Source organism: Sphaerodactylus townsendi, linkage group LG07, assembly GCF_021028975.2.
Source record: "Sphaerodactylus townsendi isolate TG3544 linkage group LG07, MPM_Stown_v2.3, whole genome shotgun sequence".
Classification (NCBI taxonomy): Eukaryota; Metazoa; Chordata; class Lepidosauria; order Squamata; family Sphaerodactylidae; genus Sphaerodactylus; species Sphaerodactylus townsendi.
The window spans coordinates 39,045,184-39,067,213 of record NC_059431.1 but is presented as its reverse complement, the minus strand read 5'-3'; the positions used below and the strand labels follow the sequence as shown (position 1 = coordinate 39,067,213).

Below are 22,030 nucleotides of genomic sequence, written 5' to 3'. Positions count from 1 at the left end.
AATTGAGCTCAACTTAGAACAAAATCAGCATAAAGTAGGCAATACATTAGACAGTGTACTAAAGCCTCAATCTGATTAGTTCTACTTGGGCACAAGCAGCGGGGTCTTACTGAACCTGCCCTGTAGATATGAAGAGGGAAAAGACTGGAACCTGGTGCTATGAAGCATAAAGGTACAATGAAGTTGTATGAAGCATAAAGGTACAATGTGTTTATGGTGGACCCCAGATGAAAGGAGGTGCTGCTGCTGCAGACTCAGGAAACAGAACTAAGTGCTGTTGTGAAGAATGACACTTCTGAGGTCAAGGAGATGGAGAGCTCCGCAGAACAACATCAAGTTCCAATTCAGACAGTAACTGGGCTGTCAAAAGCCCCTGAATAGTGCAATAAATTCCAAGGAGGTTGCAGCCTCCTGTCCACAAACAGCAGTTCCAGTGTCCAGTGTCAGGATCTCATACTCATCCTGGCAGCCAATGGGGATGCAGAAAGATTGACAGCTAGACATCCTTGGGCAAGAGAGATCACACTGCAGCCAGGAAGTGTTGGGAAGCAAGCACTGCACAGGACAGGGGAGGATAACCACCTTTAAATGGAGGCTCCGTGAACACATCAGGGAGGAAGCTGTTGGTTAGCCCAAGTGATGCACAACGGGAAGGAGGAGGAAGCAGGTAAACCCCATTCCCCTCCCATTCTGAGGCCTGAGGAGGCTTTCCTCAGACAAATGACAGAACAGTTGAATCCTAGCAAACACCATCAAAGCAGAGAAACCTCACATCCAGCCCCACCATCAGAACTAACATCAAGGGCAAAGTCAGTGGTAATGAAGAGCCTTTAGATTTGTGTGTAGACTTGGCCCTAGCTTTCTTTTGGAGTGGTTTCAACACATTCTTTGGAAGAAGGGCCACTCTACTGGCAGAATAAGCAGATGGATCTGATAATGGAACTGACACTATACAGGATGTACATACCTTTTTTCCAGAGTCCTGGTGTCGTGGCCAGTACTCTGTCCTTGTTTGCTAGCTACAACCTGCTTCCTTAGCTTCCTTGGCAGCCAACCTGTGACAGCTGCCTTTAAATGGGAAGCCTTCTCATTTTGAAGGAGAAGAGAAGCCCTGATACCCTGCACCCAGGAACTATTGATAGATGTTAGAAAAAAAATGAAGTTCTCAACAAACTGTGTAGAAAGCAAAGTGAACAAAGATCCTTCCCCAACAACAGTAAAGAAAGAATGGAGGAAATCAGCATTCCTGGTTTTGGCAGGAAAGGGATGGTGCCTGGTTCAGAGTGGAAAGCACTCCTCACATTATAGAAAATGCTGAAAAGCTTTCGGAGTCAAGTCTCTGTGGTTGACCTTTATACAAGTAGTTCTAACATGGGGTCCTACAGAAGTGATGAATATGAATGACATATTACCACATTCGACAATATAAATAATAAGAAAGGGCTAAATAAAATATCCAAACATTTCCTCAATAATGAAATCCAGAATAATTATTAGTCAATACATTTCATTTGTTATTATGATCAGTCTAGTTTCACTGTAATTAATGGGAGTCTGGATGTTTAATGTTAAAATACCTTAAAAACCAGATCAGACAATTCTCATAGTGCAGAACAAAAGAAGCAATAAAATACATATTATTTTGGAACACACCTCTGATTTAAGCCTTTCAATTTCTGTGTCTTGGTCTTCTAGCTGATGTCTTAGCTGATTGGCCGAAATCTTTTCAGTCTCTACAATCTGAACTAGATGAATATATTTTTGCATTAATACTTCCCTCTCAATCAGAATATCCGAGTAGCTGCAAAAAGAAAAAAGAATGTTTCATTTGGTAAGGACATCAGTACCAAATTATGCAAAAAGAGACTATATTTAATCTGAAGAAATAATAAAATTAAAACTATGTTAAAATTATCATAATATTTATTTTAGGAAAAGTTGCACTAGCAATGACAACTTAAATATTCAGTATAACTAAAGAATGTAGTAATTGACAGTGTGTATGTTACAGTCAGATTTCCCACTTTAAAAAATAATATATTTATACTTTTTATTCCACATCTCCACCTTTCATGTGGCTTTTGACTTCCACAGCTCCTTGCATACAAAGTCCAACGACAGAAACTAAGGAAGAGTTATAATATCAGAGACTACAATTGTAATCAATGGCTAATTGCTCTGGCATCAAGTTCGTCCTGGTACCACTGCATCCTCTCCAGCCTAGAGCTTGAATTCCCACCATCCCTCCTGAACTAGCCTCCAAGTCACCCTCCCTTCTCTTCAGACTGGCCCCTCCCCTGTTCGAGCTTTGATTTTCTGTATCCTGCAATGGGATATTTTACAGATGGCTAATAGAAAAATCATACTTAGTTACTAAACCCAACAACTATTTGTTGACTACTATCTCTATGCATCCATCTTGAAGAAAATAGTAGGATAACCCTTAGAAGAGAAGAAGAAGAGTTTGGATTTTTTACCTCGCTTTTCTCAACTGTAAGGAGTCTCAAAGTGGCTTACAAATCCATTCCCTTCCTTTCCCCACAACAGATATCTTGTGAGGCAGGTGGTGCTGGGAGAGTTCTGAAGAACTGTGACTAGCCCAGGGTCACCCAGCAGACTTCATGTGTACAGTGGGGAAATAATAAATCCAGTTCACCAGACAAGAATCTGCTGCTCATATGGAAGAGTGAGGAATTAAATTCGGTTCTCCAGATTAGAGTCCATTGTTCTTAACCACTACACTACACTGTCTCTAGAACATAGCCAGGGTATTATGAATCTTCATTCATCTTGAGTTTTTTGCCATTTTTTTCAGCAAAATGAATCTTAATTATTACTTCCCTATGAGTGATTTAGTGGAACTGGTACTGAAATGTTCTACTTAACTGCAGGGCAAGATTTACATGGAAACTGTGAGACTAAGCAATGTAATCTTGCATACAAATATTGTATTCCTATTTAGCCTGTTTTACAACTTGCAAATTTTCTAATTTTTGTCAGTTTAGGTTGCCTGAGAGGAACAGCTCTAGTATGGAAAATTCAGGATCAAGTACATAATTAAAGAATTCTCTTGATTTCTCTATCAATTTTTAAATAAATGATATGAACTTATTTCTATTAATTTAAAAGCCTTGAATATAGTATTCATTACAATACCATTGCATCCATCTTCTAATGGGAGGTGGCGAGAGACTGGGAATAGCCTTGTAACTTTTCCAACACAATCACAAATTAAAACTAACTGAAGAGACTGGTTCTGGTGGATTTTCCAGGGTGTGTGGCTGTGGTCTGGTGGATTCCAGTACATTGAATAACTGAAGAGAGTTCGCAAAATCATTTTCTCCTGTTTGAAGATTAGGCACTGGCGTAATGCCCATTGGGCAAGGTGGGCAGCTGCCCAGGGCATCACCTTGTGGGGGGCATCAAAATGCTGGGTTCATTTTTGGGTATTTTAGTGGTTTTCCATTTTTGCCCTGCAGGGGGTGCAGTGTTTTGGCTAGAGGCACCAACATTTCAGCATATCATCAGGAGACTGTCCTTATGCTACCCCCCATGTTTGGTGAGGTTTGGTTCAGGGAGTCCAAAGTTATGGACTCCCAAAGGGGGTGCCCCTATCCCCCATTGTTTCCAATGGGAGCTAATAGGAGATGGGGGCTACAGTGTTGAGGGTCCATAACTTTGGCCCCCCTGAACCAAACTGCACCAAACCTGGGGGGTATCATTAGGGCAGTCTCCTGATGAGACCCTGAAAGTTTTGAGACTGTGCCTTTAGAAATGTGCCCCCCCAGCCTGCAACCCCCATTGACAGCAATGCAGAAAACTCAATGAAGAACAAAGATTCTTGGGCAAATTTCTAGAATGTTCCTGTAGGGGGTGTATTTTTGGATGTATCAGCCCCAAAATTTCAGGGTATCATCTGGAGATGATGGCACCCCCCAAGTTTGGTGCAGTTTGGTTCAGGGGATCCAAAGTTATGGACCCTCAAAGGGTAGCCCCCATCTCCTTAGCAAAGAATGGGGGATGGGGCACCCCCTTTGAGGGTCCATAACTTTGGACCCCCTAAACCAAACTGCACCAAAATTTGGGGTACCATAAGGACAGTTTCCAAATGATACCCTGAAATTTTGGTGCTGATACATCCAAGAATGCACCCCTTGCAGGAACATCCCAGAAATTTGCCCAATCTTTGTTCCGCATTGAGTTTTCTGTATTGCTGTCAATGGGGGTTGCTGGCTGGGGGGGGGACATTTCTGAAGGCACAGTCTCAAAACTTTCAGGGTCTCATCATGAGACTGCCCTGATGATACCCCCCAGGTTTGGTGCAGTTTGGTTCAGGGAGGTTAAAGTTATGGACCCTCAAAACTGTAGCCCCCATCTTCTATTAGCTCCCATTTGAAACAATGGGGGATGGGCACCCCCTTTGGGAGTCCATAACTTTGGACTCCTTGAACCAAACCTCACCAAACCTGGGGAGTAGTATAAGGACAGTCTCCTGATGATATGCTGAAATTATGGCGCTGATATGTCTAAAAAGGCACCCCCTGCAGGCACCAATGTCCTGGTGCAAAAAAAATTGGTCGTGGTGGAGTGGCCGCCCATTGGGGGGGGGGCATCCAACTCAGGTTTTGCCCAGGGCTACAGTTTGCCCAGGGCTGCCTCGTTACGCCCCTGCTGGGTGAGGATGGCTTGACATTTATTATACAATGCTTTTTTCAATCAACGTGTTTTAAAGATATAATATTAATAATAAATGTCCATAAAGGTTCTTTAGCATCTTCTACTTCAATTTACATTGCATCCTGGGACAGGGGGCAGGGGGAGTAAAATTAGTTTATTGTTACTGTCAGTAGTGGCTCTCACATTATCTTATTGTTCCAGTGTTATTGGAAAGGCAGAGAGAGTGACCAGCAATTATATCAGTATGTTAATGGAAGACACACCTGAACAGTAAGCCAGAACTTGTTGGGTGTCATGCAAATAGGCACCACCACAAAGCACATTAATCTGTGATGTGCTTCAGCCACCAATCAATCACCAGTATTGTCGCTGTTTCTTTATTATGTCATTAGGTTTCTCCTGTGGCTTGATCATCCTACTTGGGTTGTAAACCCTTAAGATAACAATCACACCATATACTAGGTATACAACCTAGTATAGCATTGAAGCCAAATAAATGTTTGTATAGGAAATTCAAGGATAAGACCCACCTGGGAGAATATGGGAGCAATGCTAAGCAGGTCTATTCCATTCTATTCAGTGTGGTCTCAGGATTGCAGCCTATGTCAGCAGATAGCCAGAAGAGGAGGCAGCCTCACTGTTCAAAAATAGCTGGCTACGTCAGCAGTAAATCAGATTTGACTGAGAACAGGACAAAAAACTGCTGGACTGAAGATGTGTCAGATTTTAGTGTGATTATAATACAAAAGAGCCAGCAGGAAAGAGAGTTTTGGAGCCTTATTGATAAATTGTGGTGGGAATTATCTGGCTACCTTGAAGACTGTTAGAGTGCTCTCTCTTCTCTCTAATACATATACACACATACCGATGGGGGTACTGATATTGCTGCTTAGTTTTTCCAGTAGCTCCACCTTCCCTAGACTGAGGCCAAACTAAGGACACGGGAAGGAAGGACATTTCTGCTCAGTAAAACCAAAGACAGGTTAGTTGGACAATAAATATCACTGGGTATTTCATACCTAGCTTGGTGAATAGCCTCTACCCACTCGTCTCCATCGACTTCCTCCTCACAACGGAGCTCAAGTGGCTTCTGCCCTTCATGGCCAAACAGGACAGTAAAATATGTCTGTAAATTGGAAAAGAAATAGAGTTGTATATATCAGTATATAAAAGAATAATGAACTACAAATGTTCATTATATCACTAAATACAATTAATTCCAAGCATGCATATAAACTCTGGCTAAGGATTTACTTGGTATGAATTGCTGAACTGAAGATTAAACTCATGTCTATAACATTTCTGTAATTTAATGCTATTCTACAATTATGAGATACATAAACATCTAAGAAGTACTTAACACTACAGTCTGTTTGGGGAACAATTCACATGTGACCAATTCCCAGCATCAATGGTCAATTCCACATGGGGGAAATATTCAGGGATACTCATGGTAGAATCCCGGTCCAAGGAGGGACTCCCCACGGCTCCCGGGCCAAATCTGGCTCTGTTCCAGCCCTGCAATATCCTCCTCATGTCGGGATTTTCTAAAATCACCAGGAAGGAGGATCTTTTCTGATGATCCCGGGATGAGGCTGGTATCATGGGGAATTGTCCACCATTATCCTGGATTATTTTTCCTGCCCTGAGTCTCTGTTCAAGCTGTCAGCCAATCACAGCACACAATGGCCTGGGCATTCTCAGAATGGGTAACTCAGGGTGGGCAGGAATGCACCTTTTTTTACATTTTCTTCTTGGATACAAAGTAATGACCATGCAAAGGAAAAAACAGGAACGCGCCTTTTTTGTGTGCTATTCTTGACCACAAAGCTCTATGCTTTGTGACGACGTAGCTACATAGCCGTGACAAACAAAAACTTTAAAAAGGGAACATTCGTTCACATTCCCACCCCAAAGCAACAACCAATCAGAGAACTAGCAACAAAAGAGCCGCCAAGCTGATCCCAGGCTCGTGGAAAGGAGGTGGACGTTTGATCCCAATTTCAACTTGAGATCTCGGTAGTGGTGGATAGGGACAGATCGGATAAAAAGGTACTAGTATTTTATGGTCCTGGTCCAATTCCAGGATATTTTCCCCATGGGGAATTGACCAATAACTCTTTGGTACTCATGCTGCCAGCACCTCTGAGGCATTAAGATCTTTGCTGAGAAAATCAAATTAATTGTATTCCCTATCCAAGATGTGCAAGATAGGATTCAGGCAAGCTCTTTTGGGTAAAATGCCACGCAACAATAGCCATCACAAGCAGGTCTCTGGTATGGTGGCATATCACAGGAAAATGCTTGCTCCAGATTCTGCTGGAAGTGAGAGTATACACTATTACTTAGGCTTCATTTAGGGAACAAAACAGGATGCTCATATGCAGACAAGTGTATCAAGGTCAATATCTACATTGGAAAACTCATTTGTAAGGATGTCCTAATAATTTCAATAGTGGGTTCCAATTGTTTAAGAACTATGTGAGTCATTCAAATATCTATGTGGAGCAAAATCATAACAATTATTCTAAACCTTCCAAGAAAGGTATCATAACAATTATTCTGTATCTTCCAAGAAATTATTCTATACTGCATCATCCCCTCCTATGACATGGTTCCAAAAGTATGATGGTATAGTCTAATTTGCAATATTGTCTGTGGACCCACCCCAACCAGGATAGGGCCCAGAAGGCCCAGGGGAAGTCCCAAGAGAAAGACCTACCTATGATCCACGGGTGCACAAGGCAGCAGGGTGAGGCAGACATCCCACGGAGCAAGGCAGCTCATAGGAAGAAGCCTGGCCCTGAAGCACAGTTGCACCCAGACACCCTGTCTGAGGCCATAGGAAGGGCTCCTTAGAACCTGGGGAGGGGGTGCCCTGGGTGGTTCTGGGACTGTAGGGGTCAACAATATTAAGAGTTTAGGGCACAAAATGCCATCATCCATGCCATGTTTTCATATTTCTGCAGTCTGCATAATTTTGTTAAATAAAGTTACGTGTTTAACAGACCTAAAACTAATTTATTTGTTTAATTTATTTATTTAAATGATGGCATTTCAGAGGCATTCCCAGGGTGGGACTGACTTGGCTTCCCTTTGAGCCCAGAACAGCTCCTTTATGCCAGTGTTACTTTGCACTTGCAAAACTGGTGGTGCATATGCCACTGTCAAATAGGCTGGAGGGGTTGTTTTTTGATTGCTCATTGTGGCACTGCAGTCCTCTTTTGAGGTAGCGAGATTGTGCTACCACTCACCATCTCTGGCTGAAGTGCAGCCTCCCACTGCTCTTTGGATGGTGCTGCCAGTGTATATAACAAGTGTTTTATTTAAAAAAAATTCACATAGAGACATCACAGGCTGCCTTCTGTAAGGGAAGATAATTCTCTTGCATCTCTTTATCAGAACGATTTAATTCTCATATCATACCCAATGGAGATTCAGGGCAGAAATACAGTCCATCTGATGACATTACTGTAAGTTTTATTATAAATCTTAATTTTCTCTATTTGTGCCCCACTAACCCAACAGTCTTTCTGGCCCGCTACCCATCTCTTTCTTTCTGCCCCACTACCCTAGTTCTGTTTTAAACTTTCTGCCCTCTTTCTCTGTCTATTTGTGTTGATTATTTAACTTGATAATAGCAGAGTGCGGAATAAGAGAGCATGAGACAGTTGCTGTAATTATATAAAAGAGTTTGCTTACTAATAAGGGAAAGGATTTACATGGAAGAAAAACAAAGAACAACTTTCTATTCTAACACTAACTTGGTTACGTTGCTTAGGACCACGTGATCCCACATAGTGCCTATCTAGCAAGGCAGAGATTCACCTCTTAAGGTGATCTTGTTGTGACACAGAACATCTTGGTCCAAATGTGTGTGAGACAAAGAAACAGAGTTAACTTTATAACCCCTGACCTACGTGACTTGTCCCACATAAGCAATGCTGGGGTTACCTGACCAATAGCTTAATCAATGAACTGGTCATAAAGCTCTGACCTCAGTAACTAATTAGCATGCACATAGTTAACCCCTTTATGTCTGAATTGTGACAGACACTTGCAAATCCCAACAATTTGCCTCACTGCCTCAGCTTTCTACCCCCACCCCCACCCCAGCTTTCTCTGATTGTCCACTTATTGCAGCTCTCTTTTTCACCCAGAGCAAAATGGCACCTGGTCCCACCCTCTGTGTCCCCTCACAGCACCCTGTGTCCCCTCACACCCCGCTGCATTTACCTTAGTTTAGCCTGAAAAGCTTTGTACAGTACAGTTCAGTACAGGCTGAAAAAAGCCTTGGTGGGAACTACTCTTCCCAGGAGACCTTGGGGCTCACAAGGTCTCCTGAGAAGTGTAGTTCCCACCAGGGTGCTTTTCCAGCCTGAACTTTTTCAGGCTGAACTAAGCTAAGTGGGGGGGGGGCAGGGGGGCAAGGGGGCGGGCAAGGGGGGATTTTCCACTCCCCACATGACCACAATGGCATGTGTCCAGGGTGCGGTGCCCCCACCCTTCCCCCCATTGTAGCTTTGCCTATGCTGTTCAGTCCTGGCCACTGGTGCTGGGCTCACTGCTGGCTTACTCAAGAGTTGGCTCAGGCAAGGAGTAAAACAGCCATGTGAGGACCCCAGAGCCTTAAGAAATGTTACCAGCTGAGTGAGGAGGAGTTTGGGAGTCTCATCAGCCCCTCTACACATGAGAAATGGCATTGGTAACATAAGAACATAAGAACATAAGAACAAGCCAGCTGGATCAGACCAAAGTCCATCTAGTCCAGCTCTCTGCTACTCGCAGTGGCCCACCAGGTGCCTTTGGGAGCTCACATGTAGGATGAGAACGCAATGGCCTTCTGCGGCTGTTGCTCCCGATCACCTGGTCTGTTAAGGCATTTGCAATCTCAGATCAAAGAGGATCAAGATTGGTAGCCATAAATCGACTTCTCCTCCATAAATCTGTCCAAGCCCCTTTTAAAGCTATCCAGGTTAGTGGCCATCACCACCTCCTGTGGCAGCATATTCCAAACACCAATCACACGTTGCGTGAAGAAGTGTTTCCTGTTATTAGTCCTAATTCTTCCCCCCAGCATTTTCAATGAATGCCCCCTGGTTCTAGTATTGTGAGAAAGAGAGAAAAATTTCTCTCTGTCAACATTTTCTACCCCATGCATAATTTTGTAGACTTCAATCATATCCCCCCTCAGCCGCCTCCTCTCCAAACTAAAGAGTCCCAAACGCTGCCGCCTCTCCTCATAGGGAAGGTGCTCCAGTCCCTCAATCATCCTTGTTGCCCTTCTCTGCACTTTTTCTATCTCCTCAATATCCTTTTTGAGATGCGGTGACCAGAACTGGACACAGTACTCCAAGTGCGGTCGCACCACTGCTTTATATAAGGGCATGACAATCTTTGCAGTTTTATTCTCAATTCCTTTTCTAATGATCCCCAGCATAGAGTTTGCCTTTTTCACAGCTGCCATGCATTGAGTTGACATTCCCATGGAACTATCCACTAAGACGCCCAAATCCCTTTCCTGGTCTGTGACTGATAGCACTGACCCCTGTAGCGTGTATGTGAAGTTTGGATTTTTTGCCTCTATGTGCATCACTTTACATTTTGCTACATTGAACTGCATTTGCCATTTCTGAGCCCACTCACCTAATTTATCAAGGTCCACTTGGAGCTCTTTTGCAATCCTTTGTGGTTCTCACCACCCTACATAATTTGGTATCATCTGCAAACTTGGCCACCACGCTACCCACCCCTACTTCCAGGTCATTTATGAATAGGTTAAAGAGCACTGGTCCCAAAACGGATCTTTGGGGGACACCACTTCCGACATCTCTCCATTGTGAGAACTTCCCATTTACACCCACTCTTTGTTTCCTGTTTCTCAACCAGTTTTTAATCCATAGGAGGACTCCCCCTCTTATTCCTTCATTGCTGAGTTTTCTCAACAGACTCTGGTGAGGAACTTTGTCAAAAGCCTTTTGGAAATCCAAGTAGACAATGTCCACCGGTGTTCAATTATATAGTAAGAGATCTTAAATATTTATCTTATTTGAACTGAGTTGAATGTTACTATAATACCGATTTTTGAAAGCTGAGAAGTTCTTTCAAAAATCGGTATTATGGTAACATTCTAAGAATACCCAGTACAACATCTTCACTTGCTGAGACCAAGAAAAGAAGAACCACTGATAGAGACTGAAAGATACCAGTCAGAAAAAAATTGCAGCAATCACATCTGCTGAATCCTGAGGTCAGGGGCATTCCTATGTGTTATCCTTCAGTTTGCTCTTTTTCTGTAAAAGACTTCCTTAGGAACTGATACTGCTGAACCCAAGTAGTGACCAACACTAGAAGGGATCTGGCTGCTCTTAGTACAGCTTCCAGAGAAAACCTTATATCTAAGGTACAAGAACATAAGAACATAAGAACAAGCCAGCTGGATCAGACCAGAGTCCATCTAGTCCAACTCTCTGCTACTCGCAGTGGCCTACCAGGTGCCTTTGGGAGCTCACCTGCAGGATCTGAAAGCAATGGTCTTCTACAAACTAGATGAGAACATTTTTTGAGTCATATTTGGACTCTCCTGCTTGACTCTTATACCACCAACAGCACAAAACACTGCTAGGAACCTATTTCATAAGTATGTTTGTCCTCTAATCAGATAGGGACCATAGCACGCAGGATGAGAGGTTTCTGCCTTCCATGACAATTTACCAACCTGAAATGACACCTATTCTGCTCCTGTGCCTGCAATACAGGATCCCAACATGAGCCAATCTCAAGAATGTCTTTTTACTGGTTATGTACGTATCATTCCATCCAGCCCAGTGTAAAACCAAAACTAGCAGCTCCTATGAGAAAAGAAGTGAGTGTTGGAGAAAGGAAGGTTTTGTCCTTATGCTCAGGTTTCCCTAAAGCAAATGTGACCCAGTGTAGAAAGTTAGCCTCATTCACCACAATTTGGCAAGACTAGTGAGAAAAGTGGCATCCTAAGAAGAATTGCACTCTTCTAAGCCGACAAGGGCTGTGAGGGAGACAGCCATTTGAAGTCCTTGGGCATGGAGACAGGCAGAAAAAGGGAATCAGACAAAGGAATAAAAATCAGACATTTTGAAAAGAGGGTAATTGGGCTGTGCAGCACATGTAGGAATGGCAACAGGAACACAGAATGGAAGTAGCACCTAAAACCCAGCTTTTGCTGTTCCTGCACGATAACCATCCTTCTCTCCATTCCTTAACGGCATAATTCTGTCCATGTTCACTTAGAATTAAACCTCAGTGTATTCATTGGAGCTTAGATTGTAATCCTGTGTACATTTACTTGGTATAAGCCCCACTGAATTCAATGAGGCATAATTATCACTATAAGTCTTCTGTAAGTAAAAATGTTTTGTAGCGATAGATTATCTTCACTTGGGTAAAGGTCTTGTTTGCTTATTTATTAAGCTTGCATAGTACTACAGCCACTAGTGACTGAAACCATTCCAAGTTAAATCCAAACAGACCTGAAAAATCTCTGTGATTCACTGCAATCCTAAACAGAATTATACTGTTCCGCGTCCATTGATTTCAATGGATTTAGGTGTAATTCTGATTAGGATTGTATTCTTAGGGTCTTTTGATTACAACGTTGCTCATCCAGGATAAACTGAACTCCTTTTTGCCACTGATAACCTGTTATCTAGTAGAGAGATCAGAATTGCTACTGATATGTTACTAAAACATTCCAATCTTCAGGAGATTTCAGTGATATTGTGGGAGGAGGGAAGATATCTGGGACAAAGCTGTGCTCACTGGCACATCTGCCTGCTCTGGCGGTGAAGCAAATTAACAGTTGCACTAGAAGTGGTCTTGCTTGCTGCAGAGAGAATGGGAAGTGAAAGAAGATCATGCCACTGAAAGTCACATTTATCATTCACATTAATCAGAAATATGGAAGGCTGTTTCCTAACTAAAGCAACTTCTTTTATGGTACAGATCATTTTACAGACAAGTTTACACATTGTTAACCTTAAATGTTTCATTCTATAATAGGCTGTCAGCTTTAATGCAAGTTAGTGTTAGCAGAAGTAGGACAGGAGCTCTGCAAGATTATAATGTAAGCGTTTCCTCATCACACCCAGAAGTGTTTGCGTTATTGTCTTTATATTATTTCATTTTAATTAACATCTGAAATACCGTGCACCAATTAGATCTTCTGATGTCAAATGTGATGAAGATTTTCATGTACGATTAAAATTATTAGTTCCTAAAAGGAACTAAAAAGACAATCAAGTAGCATATCTCAAGCAATTCTGCAGGGCCTGTAACACAGAGCTGTTCCACCAAGATTATAGTTGTCATCTAGAGTTTTTAATTGGTTTCTAAATGTATGGTTTTATATTTTAAGATTTTAGGTTTGACATCTTGAAAGCTGCCCTGAGCCAGCAAGCGGAAGGGCAGCATACAAAACTAATGAAATAAATAAATAACTGAAGGATTGTGACTATTTTAACTCTAAAGTTACCAGATGAATCCCACATGTTTTCTACATCCCAGTCCCCAACTATAAAATTTGCCCAACTATAAAATTTGCCATTCTTCATTCAGCCAACTTCTTTCAATAGGCAGGGATGTATAGCTCATCTTCCCTGAACTCTCTTCCCTATGTTTAGAAGGCAATATCCTGGTGAGAAAAGTAAATCAAATAGTGTTGTAGCACTGGGATAATGCGGCAAAGAGACTAAAAGAACAATGAGTTGTATCACATCGAGGCACAGTACATATATTCCAGCTATGCGTCCCCTTTCTTTAAAGTCAGCCTCCACACCGAAATATCCAGGGTAAAAAAAGCAACTCTCCTTCTCCCACCCCTTTTTGTTGTCTAGGAAACTACTGCCTGAAGTGTGACACTTTTCAAGGAAATCCTCAACATTCCCCACTAGGGAGGTGCAGCTGAAACAAAAAGTATTTCTCAGATTCAGATTTTGGGAATGGGTTCCATAGTGTTATTTCACAGTATTAGTTTCGGCAATCGCCTCAGAATTTCAAAATTTAGAAGATCTATTATTCCATATGGAGACAGTCTCTAGAGGGAGTAAATAAAAGTAGGATTGTCAGCCTCCAGGTGGTAGCTGGAGATCTCCCACAATTACAACTGATCACTAGGCAATGGAGATCAGTTCATTTGGAGAAAATGGCTATTTGGAAGGCAGGCACTAAGGCCTTACACCCCATTGAAGTTCCTTCCCTACCCAAAATGAACCCTCCTTAGATTCCACCCCTAAAATATCCAGGTATTTCCCAGGCCAAGACTGGCAAGCCTAGTTGAAAGGATCCAATTCTTCAGGCTGTGAACAAATTGCTCCCAGCCAACCACCTGCCTCCATGGTTTCCTATGGAAGGAAAATCCATGCTTTATCCAGGGCAAAGAAACCAATAGTCAAACCAAAGCTATCTACCCATCTTGTCTCCATCTTGGGAGTCATAAGGCATGACACTAAGGCTCATCTACCCCATTCATTGCTACAAAGTCTCCCACGAAGAACAATTCAAAACTCCCAGTAGCAGCTCAACATGGGTATTAATATTTCTCTAATCACAGAAGAACCCTGTATTTCCTAGGGACAGATCAAATTCTAAAGTTTGGCCCATTAGCAGAGAGGATTCTAACTTCTGACTTTTGGCCCCAATAGTAAACGTTCAAGTAAAATAAAAAGATTATAAAAAGGCACTCCTCAAGCCAGCAAGTCAGGTTCACCTGAACCTCAGGATTGCCTCTCTATGAGTTCTGATTGAAGAAAATCTTCAATCCATGCTCCTCCTCACTTCCCCACTCACTGTATACTCATAACAACACCAAGGGAGGCTTCTAATTTCTGAACTAACTATTTATTTATTATTATTATTATTTGTTTGTTTGTTTGTTTATTATTTATTTATTATTTATACCTGCCCTTCCCCGAGGGGCTCAGGGCGGCTACAACATTATAAAACAATCACAATAAAATCATAATAAATATATTAAAACAGTTAAATAGTAATTACTAAACAACAACGTCTCCCATTCTGTGTCCTGCCATCATGAGGTTTTTCTGAAGTTTTGTATCTGTGTAAAAACAAACTCAGAAGTTCCTTACCAGAGAACTCAGAGGTGCCCTGAGGAAAAAGTGCAAGAATGCATATGCTTAGGCCAGGGGTCGGGAACCTGCGGCTCGTGAGCCGCAAACGGCTCTTTAGAGCCTGTGGTGCGGCTCCACGCCCCTTCCTGGGCAGCGTGGGATTCCGCCCCCTTCCCCCGCGCAGAGACTGCCGCCCAGTGCAGCCACCTCGACGGGAGGCGGCCTCCCGCCCCCGCCGCCGCCGCCCCCGCCCGGCCTCGGCGCCGCCCGCCCGAGCGGCTCCCGGCGCCCCCAAAGGCGGCCTCCGTGCTGCACGCCCCCCCAGGGAGAGCGGCCTCCAGCGCCGCCACCGCCCAGAGCTGACCTCGCGCTACCTCTGGTGAGAGAAGAAAGTGGCCTCCGAGGCCACACGCCGCCCCCCCAAGAAAAAAACCAGCACCAGCCGTTAGCCCAAAAATCCCGGAAACAGTTCAGCCCTGGGTTGGCAACAGAGGGGATTTTGACAGGTCCCGAGAAGGGAGGGGAAGGGCAGCAGCGCAGTGAAAAGTGAGAACCAGCAGGCTTAACCAGCAGAAGCAGCAGAGTCGAAAGCAACAGCCTCCGCTGCCTCCCCAGAGAAAAGCGGCCTCCAGCCTCCGTCCGCCCACAGGAAGGAAGTGGAATCCCAGGGTGCGGCTCCATGAATTTTCTTTTCCGGGGAAAATGGGCCCAAATGGCTCTTTGAGTCTAAAAGGTTCCCGACCCCTGGCTTAGGCCCTTTCATCAATAGCAACAGGAGTTTGCAACTATGATGTGCACCTCATCGGAAACCCCTCCCACTTCGCTTCCCCCTGCAGCTTCCAGGGGTTCTAGGCTTGGGTTAGGGGTCTCAGTCTCAGAAAGGAGAGGAGGACATTTTTGATCCTTCTCCATCCTGGTTTGGAAGATTCCCCAGCTTGCACAGGAATCCTCACAGCTTTTTTTCCCTCCAGCCTTGCTGCCGTCACCTACCTCTAAAGACGTTGCTCCACCCATTTCCCCTGCCTGGTCCAAGTAGGTTCCTTGGACCGTCTCCTGGTCTTTCCTCATAGCCCAAATTGGCCATCTTCCCTGGCTGTGGCTAATGCTGGCTCATCCTGTCTCTTGCCTGCCTACATAGGGAAAAGTTGCAGCCATGGGCCTCCTTCACCCAGACCCATGCCACTTGCCACTGCCAACCCCCTCCCAACTCCATGTTCTCCCTGCAGACCCCAGCAAATGTGGCTGGCGAGTTGAGATGGGGAGAGGACAGTCCCTTAATGGAGTTGAAAGAGTCCATAAGGGCCATTAAGTCCACCCTCTGCCATGTAGGAATATGCAGTCAAAGCACCCTTGACCTCTGTATATTTGTGCCATGCAAAAACGGCCTTAGAAATACTTAATTGAAAAAACAACTAGTTTTTTGTAATCAAGAGTATAACTAGAATATTGTTCATGGGCCCATCTGGTTTTGTATAAGAATTCATGGAAGTTTCTTTTGATTTGAAATTTATAAAGCTTATCTCTAAATGTACAGTTAGTGAAAAAATATTGCACAAGGACATGAATATTATACTGGGAACTGTGCCACAACCTATAATATTTTATAGCCAGGATAAACACTGAAAATCAAACATGCTGTAAAACTGGTAAGCCAACAGTTCCACTGTTATTAACAGAAGAAATGTTTTACTTATGTTTACTATCTACTGACAAATATAATTCTTTTAAAGCTATAAAGTCAATATTTTATATCTGTGGATTCCTAGAAAGTCATATTGCAATGTAAGCTACCACCAATCACTGACATAAATAGAAAACCAGCAGGCCCAGAGCTGGGAAACCAAGATTCATTGCTGCTTGGGGCATGTAAAACTGACATATTTCTAATCCATTTGAAAAAAAAAGATGAAAAAACTCAACAATAAACACATCCAAATGATTGTAACATTACATTTGTATCCCTTTACTGAATTATTCATTTCTCTTAAGCTTTTCCTCACAGTTTTTAGGGAAACTATTGTACAATTTGCACAATTTATTTAAAAAATTGTACATTAAACATATGTAAAAAATCATTGCTTGTGACATAGAAAGAAGACACAGAAATATTCTATAATAAGCAACAAACATTAGGCTTGCCAGACATACCCTGACAACCAGGGAAGGGGACATGAGGGATGTGATCAGGTCATGGCAGTGAAGACACATCTCTCTAGAGCAGTGTTTTCCAACCTTTTCGACGTCACAGTACCCTTGGCCTCACTCTTCACATCTCATGGTACCCCTGCCATCCCCTCCATCTTCCCCTCCCAGTGCCCCTGCTTGCCATCCCCACACTTTCATCTCCAAGGGTGAAGGGAAGCACTGGGGACGGGTTGGGAAGTGGCTGCTGACCTTGCAGCAGGCCCTGCCCCATGGGCCAGCTCCATGTCCTTGCTGGCACTGGTGGGAGACACCACAAAAGTGAGGGGGGCTGGTAGCATTGCTGCAGTACCCTGGGACACGCTCACAGCACCCCAGGGTACCACGGAAGCCTGGTTGAGAATCGCTGCTCTAGAGTGAAATCCCCACTGAAAAATTAAACTGGATACATCCCAGTTCCAAAAGAAACAGCACCTTTTTTCATCACGGTTTGTCCCTCCCCACTGCAGTGTGTGTCTATTGAGACCTCGATGTCTATCATGGTTTCAAGTAATGTAAACACTCCCCACGAACACACAATCTGCTCAGCGGGTCTGTTATTCCTCGTCCTGATTGGCTGTTGTGTTGTGTTGGGATGGGAACTTTTTTAAAAAAAACTTTTTTCCACACAGCTACGTTGCTACATAGATGTATTGAGAGAATTTCCCCACCTATATATTTGAGCAGCTTTCTTCTGATTGGCCATTTTTTTTGGAGCAGGAACGATACTCCACCCTCATCTTGTTTTAAGCACGCAGATATGTAGATCCACGGCTTCGCCATTCTAACTGTTTATCTGCGCAGCTTCATTGGCACAGAAGGCTAATTTCAGTTTACACAGTTTACAGTTTACACAGTTTGCACATAAGCATTTCTACGTTTCTACGTAGCCTCGACCGGTGCACAACAAAAAAAAGGCTGTGTGTGCTTTGCGCACAGCCCACTGCGCTCTGATTGGCTGCAAGGCTACATGTCACCTACTCTGTCCCCTGAACCTCCCCACCGAACCGTCTTCAGTGCATGTTTTTCAAAAAGCTGCACTTCCATGCACTTTCTGAAAAACGCATGATAGGGGGAGAGAGCGCGCCAGAACCGGAATGAATCCGTGTTCGGCACTTAAGCAGTGCCGAACACCGTGATTTTTCACATGAGTATCACGTGATTAATTGACTGTGGGGAATTGACCTAGGAATCATCAAAAACTCTATATAAAACTATGTACTCTTCTTTGAAAAACAACTGCAAGGCTCACAGTACCTTGAAGAAGCCTCTTGGACAAAACACATATGGAATTTTAACTATTATAATTATTCACACACACACATATACACACACACATACTTTATTCCATATCCTCGACCTTTTGTTTTACCTCCTCTCTGCCTTAGGACCTCCTCAGCCTCTTTTGTCACCAGACTCCATTCAGTTTCTCCATTTTCCATGGCCAATGAGCTGTTCCCACAAACGTACTGGGGCTCAGTGATGCCACCCACCCCATCCAATAGCCTGCCCAGTTCTCCCAGCTCTGCCTTTGGTTCAATTTCCCTCCTCAATTCCCTTGTGGCCATTTGCTTGTCTGGGAGTTGGGCTCTTTCCAGGCCCTACTGTGCTTCTCAGAAGTTAGTCCCATTCCCTCCTGCCTACCTAGCCACAGTGGCTATTCCCTTGTTGAGCTCTCATCCTCCATAGCCACTGCAGAAACCCTTAATCCCTTCTTGCAACTTTGGCATGAGCTATCTGTCAACTTCCCAGCCCATGGGGTTGTGCCATAGGGCTGGAGGATGCCCCAAAGGCCCAAGATGTCACCATGCCATTGGAGGGAGTTGGCATGGCTTCAGATGCAGTGAGGGAGGCCAGCACAATTGTATGCCAGCTGTAACTGCTAATTGCCTGGAGGCCATTGGCCACATCCTGACTGCAACAAGAGAACCTACTGTTAATGGGATATAGCTGGCCAAGCCAACAAAGAATAAGGTACAGGGGGTTGTGGTGTGGTGGGTAGCTATTATTTGGGAGTCTGGGGAGCCTGTGTTCCTGATGTTCCCTCACAATACACTTACCTTAGAGTAACAACTGCCTGCTCATTTAAGATTTCCCACCCAGACAATCCTGGTGTATTTAGTTAGGACTAGGCAAAAAGAAATTAATAAAATTTGGATTCAAATCTAATCGACCTGAATTATTATTATTTTTTTTTGGTAAATCCAGATATCACTGAAACGTCATATTAGGAATATCTGAATTCTTGAAAAAATGTGGATCAATTAAACCCAAATCCAAATTTTACCATCGCCACCTCATTTCCCCCTCCCCATTTTCCTCCACTTTGCTCCAGCACCAGCTCCTACAGGTACAGAACTGCTTCCAAGTCCCTTGTAGGGCCTGGAGCCAGTGGCAGCAGAGGAGTTCTGCGCTTGCCTCCAGGACCAGCAGGTAGGTATGTAAGATGGGAGGGGGAAGACAAGAGAGGGGAGGGGGAGGGGGGATCCCCTCCAGTCTTTCTAAACTAAAATGGTGGCAGGCCAAAGGAACAGGCCGAATATTTTCAGCATGACTTGGAGATCTACCATTTCAGTTCCCTTTACTTTGCTGCCATTTTTCCATTATGCTTTGTCTAACTGCTCACCCTTAATACCAGTTACCCTCGTTCATTCTTCATCTCCTGCTAATTCCCCCAACTCAAAATAGAGACTGACTTTTTAGGGTAATACCCATTCAGGAGAAAATGGGGTGTAAATGAGGCAAATAAATAAATGTCAAGAACTTTTGACTACTATTCCCCCTAGATGTATTTATCTTTATAGTTTATAAGCACTTTTCAGAGGCAGCCCCATATGCAATTGTTTGGCATACACAAAATGTTATCTTGGTGAACAAATACCTGTTTCTGTTAAAGGGGGCATTTAAAAAATGATCAGAAAACTATCCACCCTGCAGCATAAATAACATATATTGAATTATATAATCTATATATATAAAAAGCAAACCGTGACTTTGTTAGTCACTCCCTAACGCCAAAAAAGCTGGACGGACCGCCCCCAAATGTTCACATGACGTTCCTCCCTGTTGCGGGCAGGTAATCGGAGCTTCAAATCGCCGAAAGTCCATACCTGAGCCAGGTAAAAAGTCTTTTTCCTGGCGCACCAGGCCATGAAGCTGGTTATGTTTAACTGTCACCCTTAGAATGTTCGTGCAGCCTGTCTGTGGCCTGAGGGCTTAGAATGTTCGCTTAGATGGGCAGAGATGAGCACTGAAGACAGTTAATAGGTAATACTGTTAGGTAATACGAGTGGAAGTGAAACACATACACACTTTGCCGTGGGAGACGTCAGGTGGGGTTCCCCCCCCACACACACAGGTAACTTTCACTCTCTGTGCCTCACCCACTGCTACCACACAACACACATCCAGCTCATCCTCACACACCTCACTCTGCCCTCCCTCACATCCAACCTCCACTTACCCACTTCCTCACCCATATTCGCCCCAGCTCTCTTTTACTAAAAGCGAGCTGGAGTTTGCCTTTTTCTTCTAAGAAAATCCGTGGGGTGGGGGCGAACCAACACTACTGGCTCCGCTTCTTTTGCACGTGGCCCTTTACGAACCCAGGGAGCTGGCCTCGATCTGAGCGCCTCACCACCCTGCCTCTGCTGCCTGACTGGGATAGCCTCCTTGCCCCAGTTCTGCCTTACCCAAGCCAGGACTGTGCGTGTCAACCAGCCTCATGGACAGCGGGATTCGCACTCTGGACAGTTCCATTGTGGAATGGAAAGGGTTACCTTATACTAAAAAAACAAGACAGCACCATATAACGATGTGCATTGAAAAGGGAAAGAGGGATTCCATTTGACCACCCTAAAAGGCTATGCTGCGGATCATTGGACCTGCATGGACATCTGTGTGGGTTGCGGACTGTGATGAGAAGGACAATTGCCACAGCAACGCGTGGCCGGGCCCCACTAGTAATTACATATAATTATTATATTATCACAAGGGAGCTTTTTCCTGTTAACAGCTTTTGTTCTTAGATAAAAGACTCTTACCTGCTGGTAAATAAAAAGCTTGTTTATCTTACCCTTAACTGCTTGACCTTCCTTCATTATTCCCTGCAGCATTATATCCTAATTTTCTCATGTCCTATTCTTTCTGGTTTCTGTGCAACAAATTGATACAAATCTTTACCTACAAATCCCAAAGGCGGGCGCAGTATAATAGTGAGCAGGAAAAGGGTTTGTTATTTTTACTTAGCAGTAAAATCTTTGAGATATTCTGAGGACAGTAACCTGATGCTACAAAGAACAGCAAATGTAAATAGCTAATATTTGAAGGATTGTTTGAAGTGTTAAAACATAAGATTTTATTCAAATTGGAATCAATTACCAGACAAGCAAGCTTTAAGTTCTGCTGACAGGGACCACATATCTCTATCCTTATCTTCATTTCTACAGCTTTACCACAAAGTTATCATTGGTTCTTTGAGGCTAAAGTAAGGTGAGAGAAACTTCATTTCTTTGAGGGGGAAAAAGCACTCAGTAAAGCACAACAACATCATGTCCCCCAGGGAAGGAAGATTAACTAGGCACACAGTTCTCTAGAAGAACATAACAGTAGCAATCAGGGCAGTAGAATAAGTTGCAAGAACAGGTATTAGCTCAAAGAAGTAAATTATAGAATTTATTTATTTTGAAAAAATGATATGCTACATCTCCAGAGATCTGCTGAGCTCAGAGTGATTTAAAAGAAGATGGTTTATATCCTTCTGGCCAGGACATAAACCTGACACCATTGAGATCAATACCAAAACAGAACTTGCATACATGGAAGAATTAAAACATGGTATGATAAGCCAAGACATTAAGTATGATAATATCAGGTAAGTAATTATCTCAGTAAGAAAAGCACAACAGGTTATTTTCTTGGTAGCTTACCACAGTCTGACTGAAGTTGCTAGAAATGCAAGTATTTCATAAAGGTATGATACATAATAATCATAATACCAATCATTACATAATAATTATAACATTAAAAATTAAGATGATAAAACCTTCTCACGTGTTGCATTTTTTAAAAAA

General features: G+C 43.4%; 1 protein-coding gene across 3 annotated transcripts in view; it reads right to left on the bottom strand.

Annotated features, from left to right (window-relative positions):
• The window catches only part of RASGRF2 (Ras protein specific guanine nucleotide releasing factor 2), a 116,470-nt gene that overhangs the window by 82,286 nt on the left and 12,154 nt on the right, over positions 1 to 22,030 (bottom strand). For 2 of the 3 annotated variants that reach the window (XM_048503312.1, XM_048503311.1), the window contains exons 2-3: positions 5,697 to 5,803; positions 1,654 to 1,801 (exon numbers count right to left, since the gene is read on the bottom strand). In XM_048503312.1, coding sequence (XP_048359269.1) covers positions 1,654 to 1,801; positions 5,697 to 5,803 — 255 coding nt within the window. Of the gene's footprint in view, positions 1 to 1,653; positions 1,802 to 5,696; positions 5,804 to 21,033; positions 21,114 to 22,030 lie in introns of those variants that run through there. The other variant, XM_048503313.1, reaches the window with a different exon arrangement.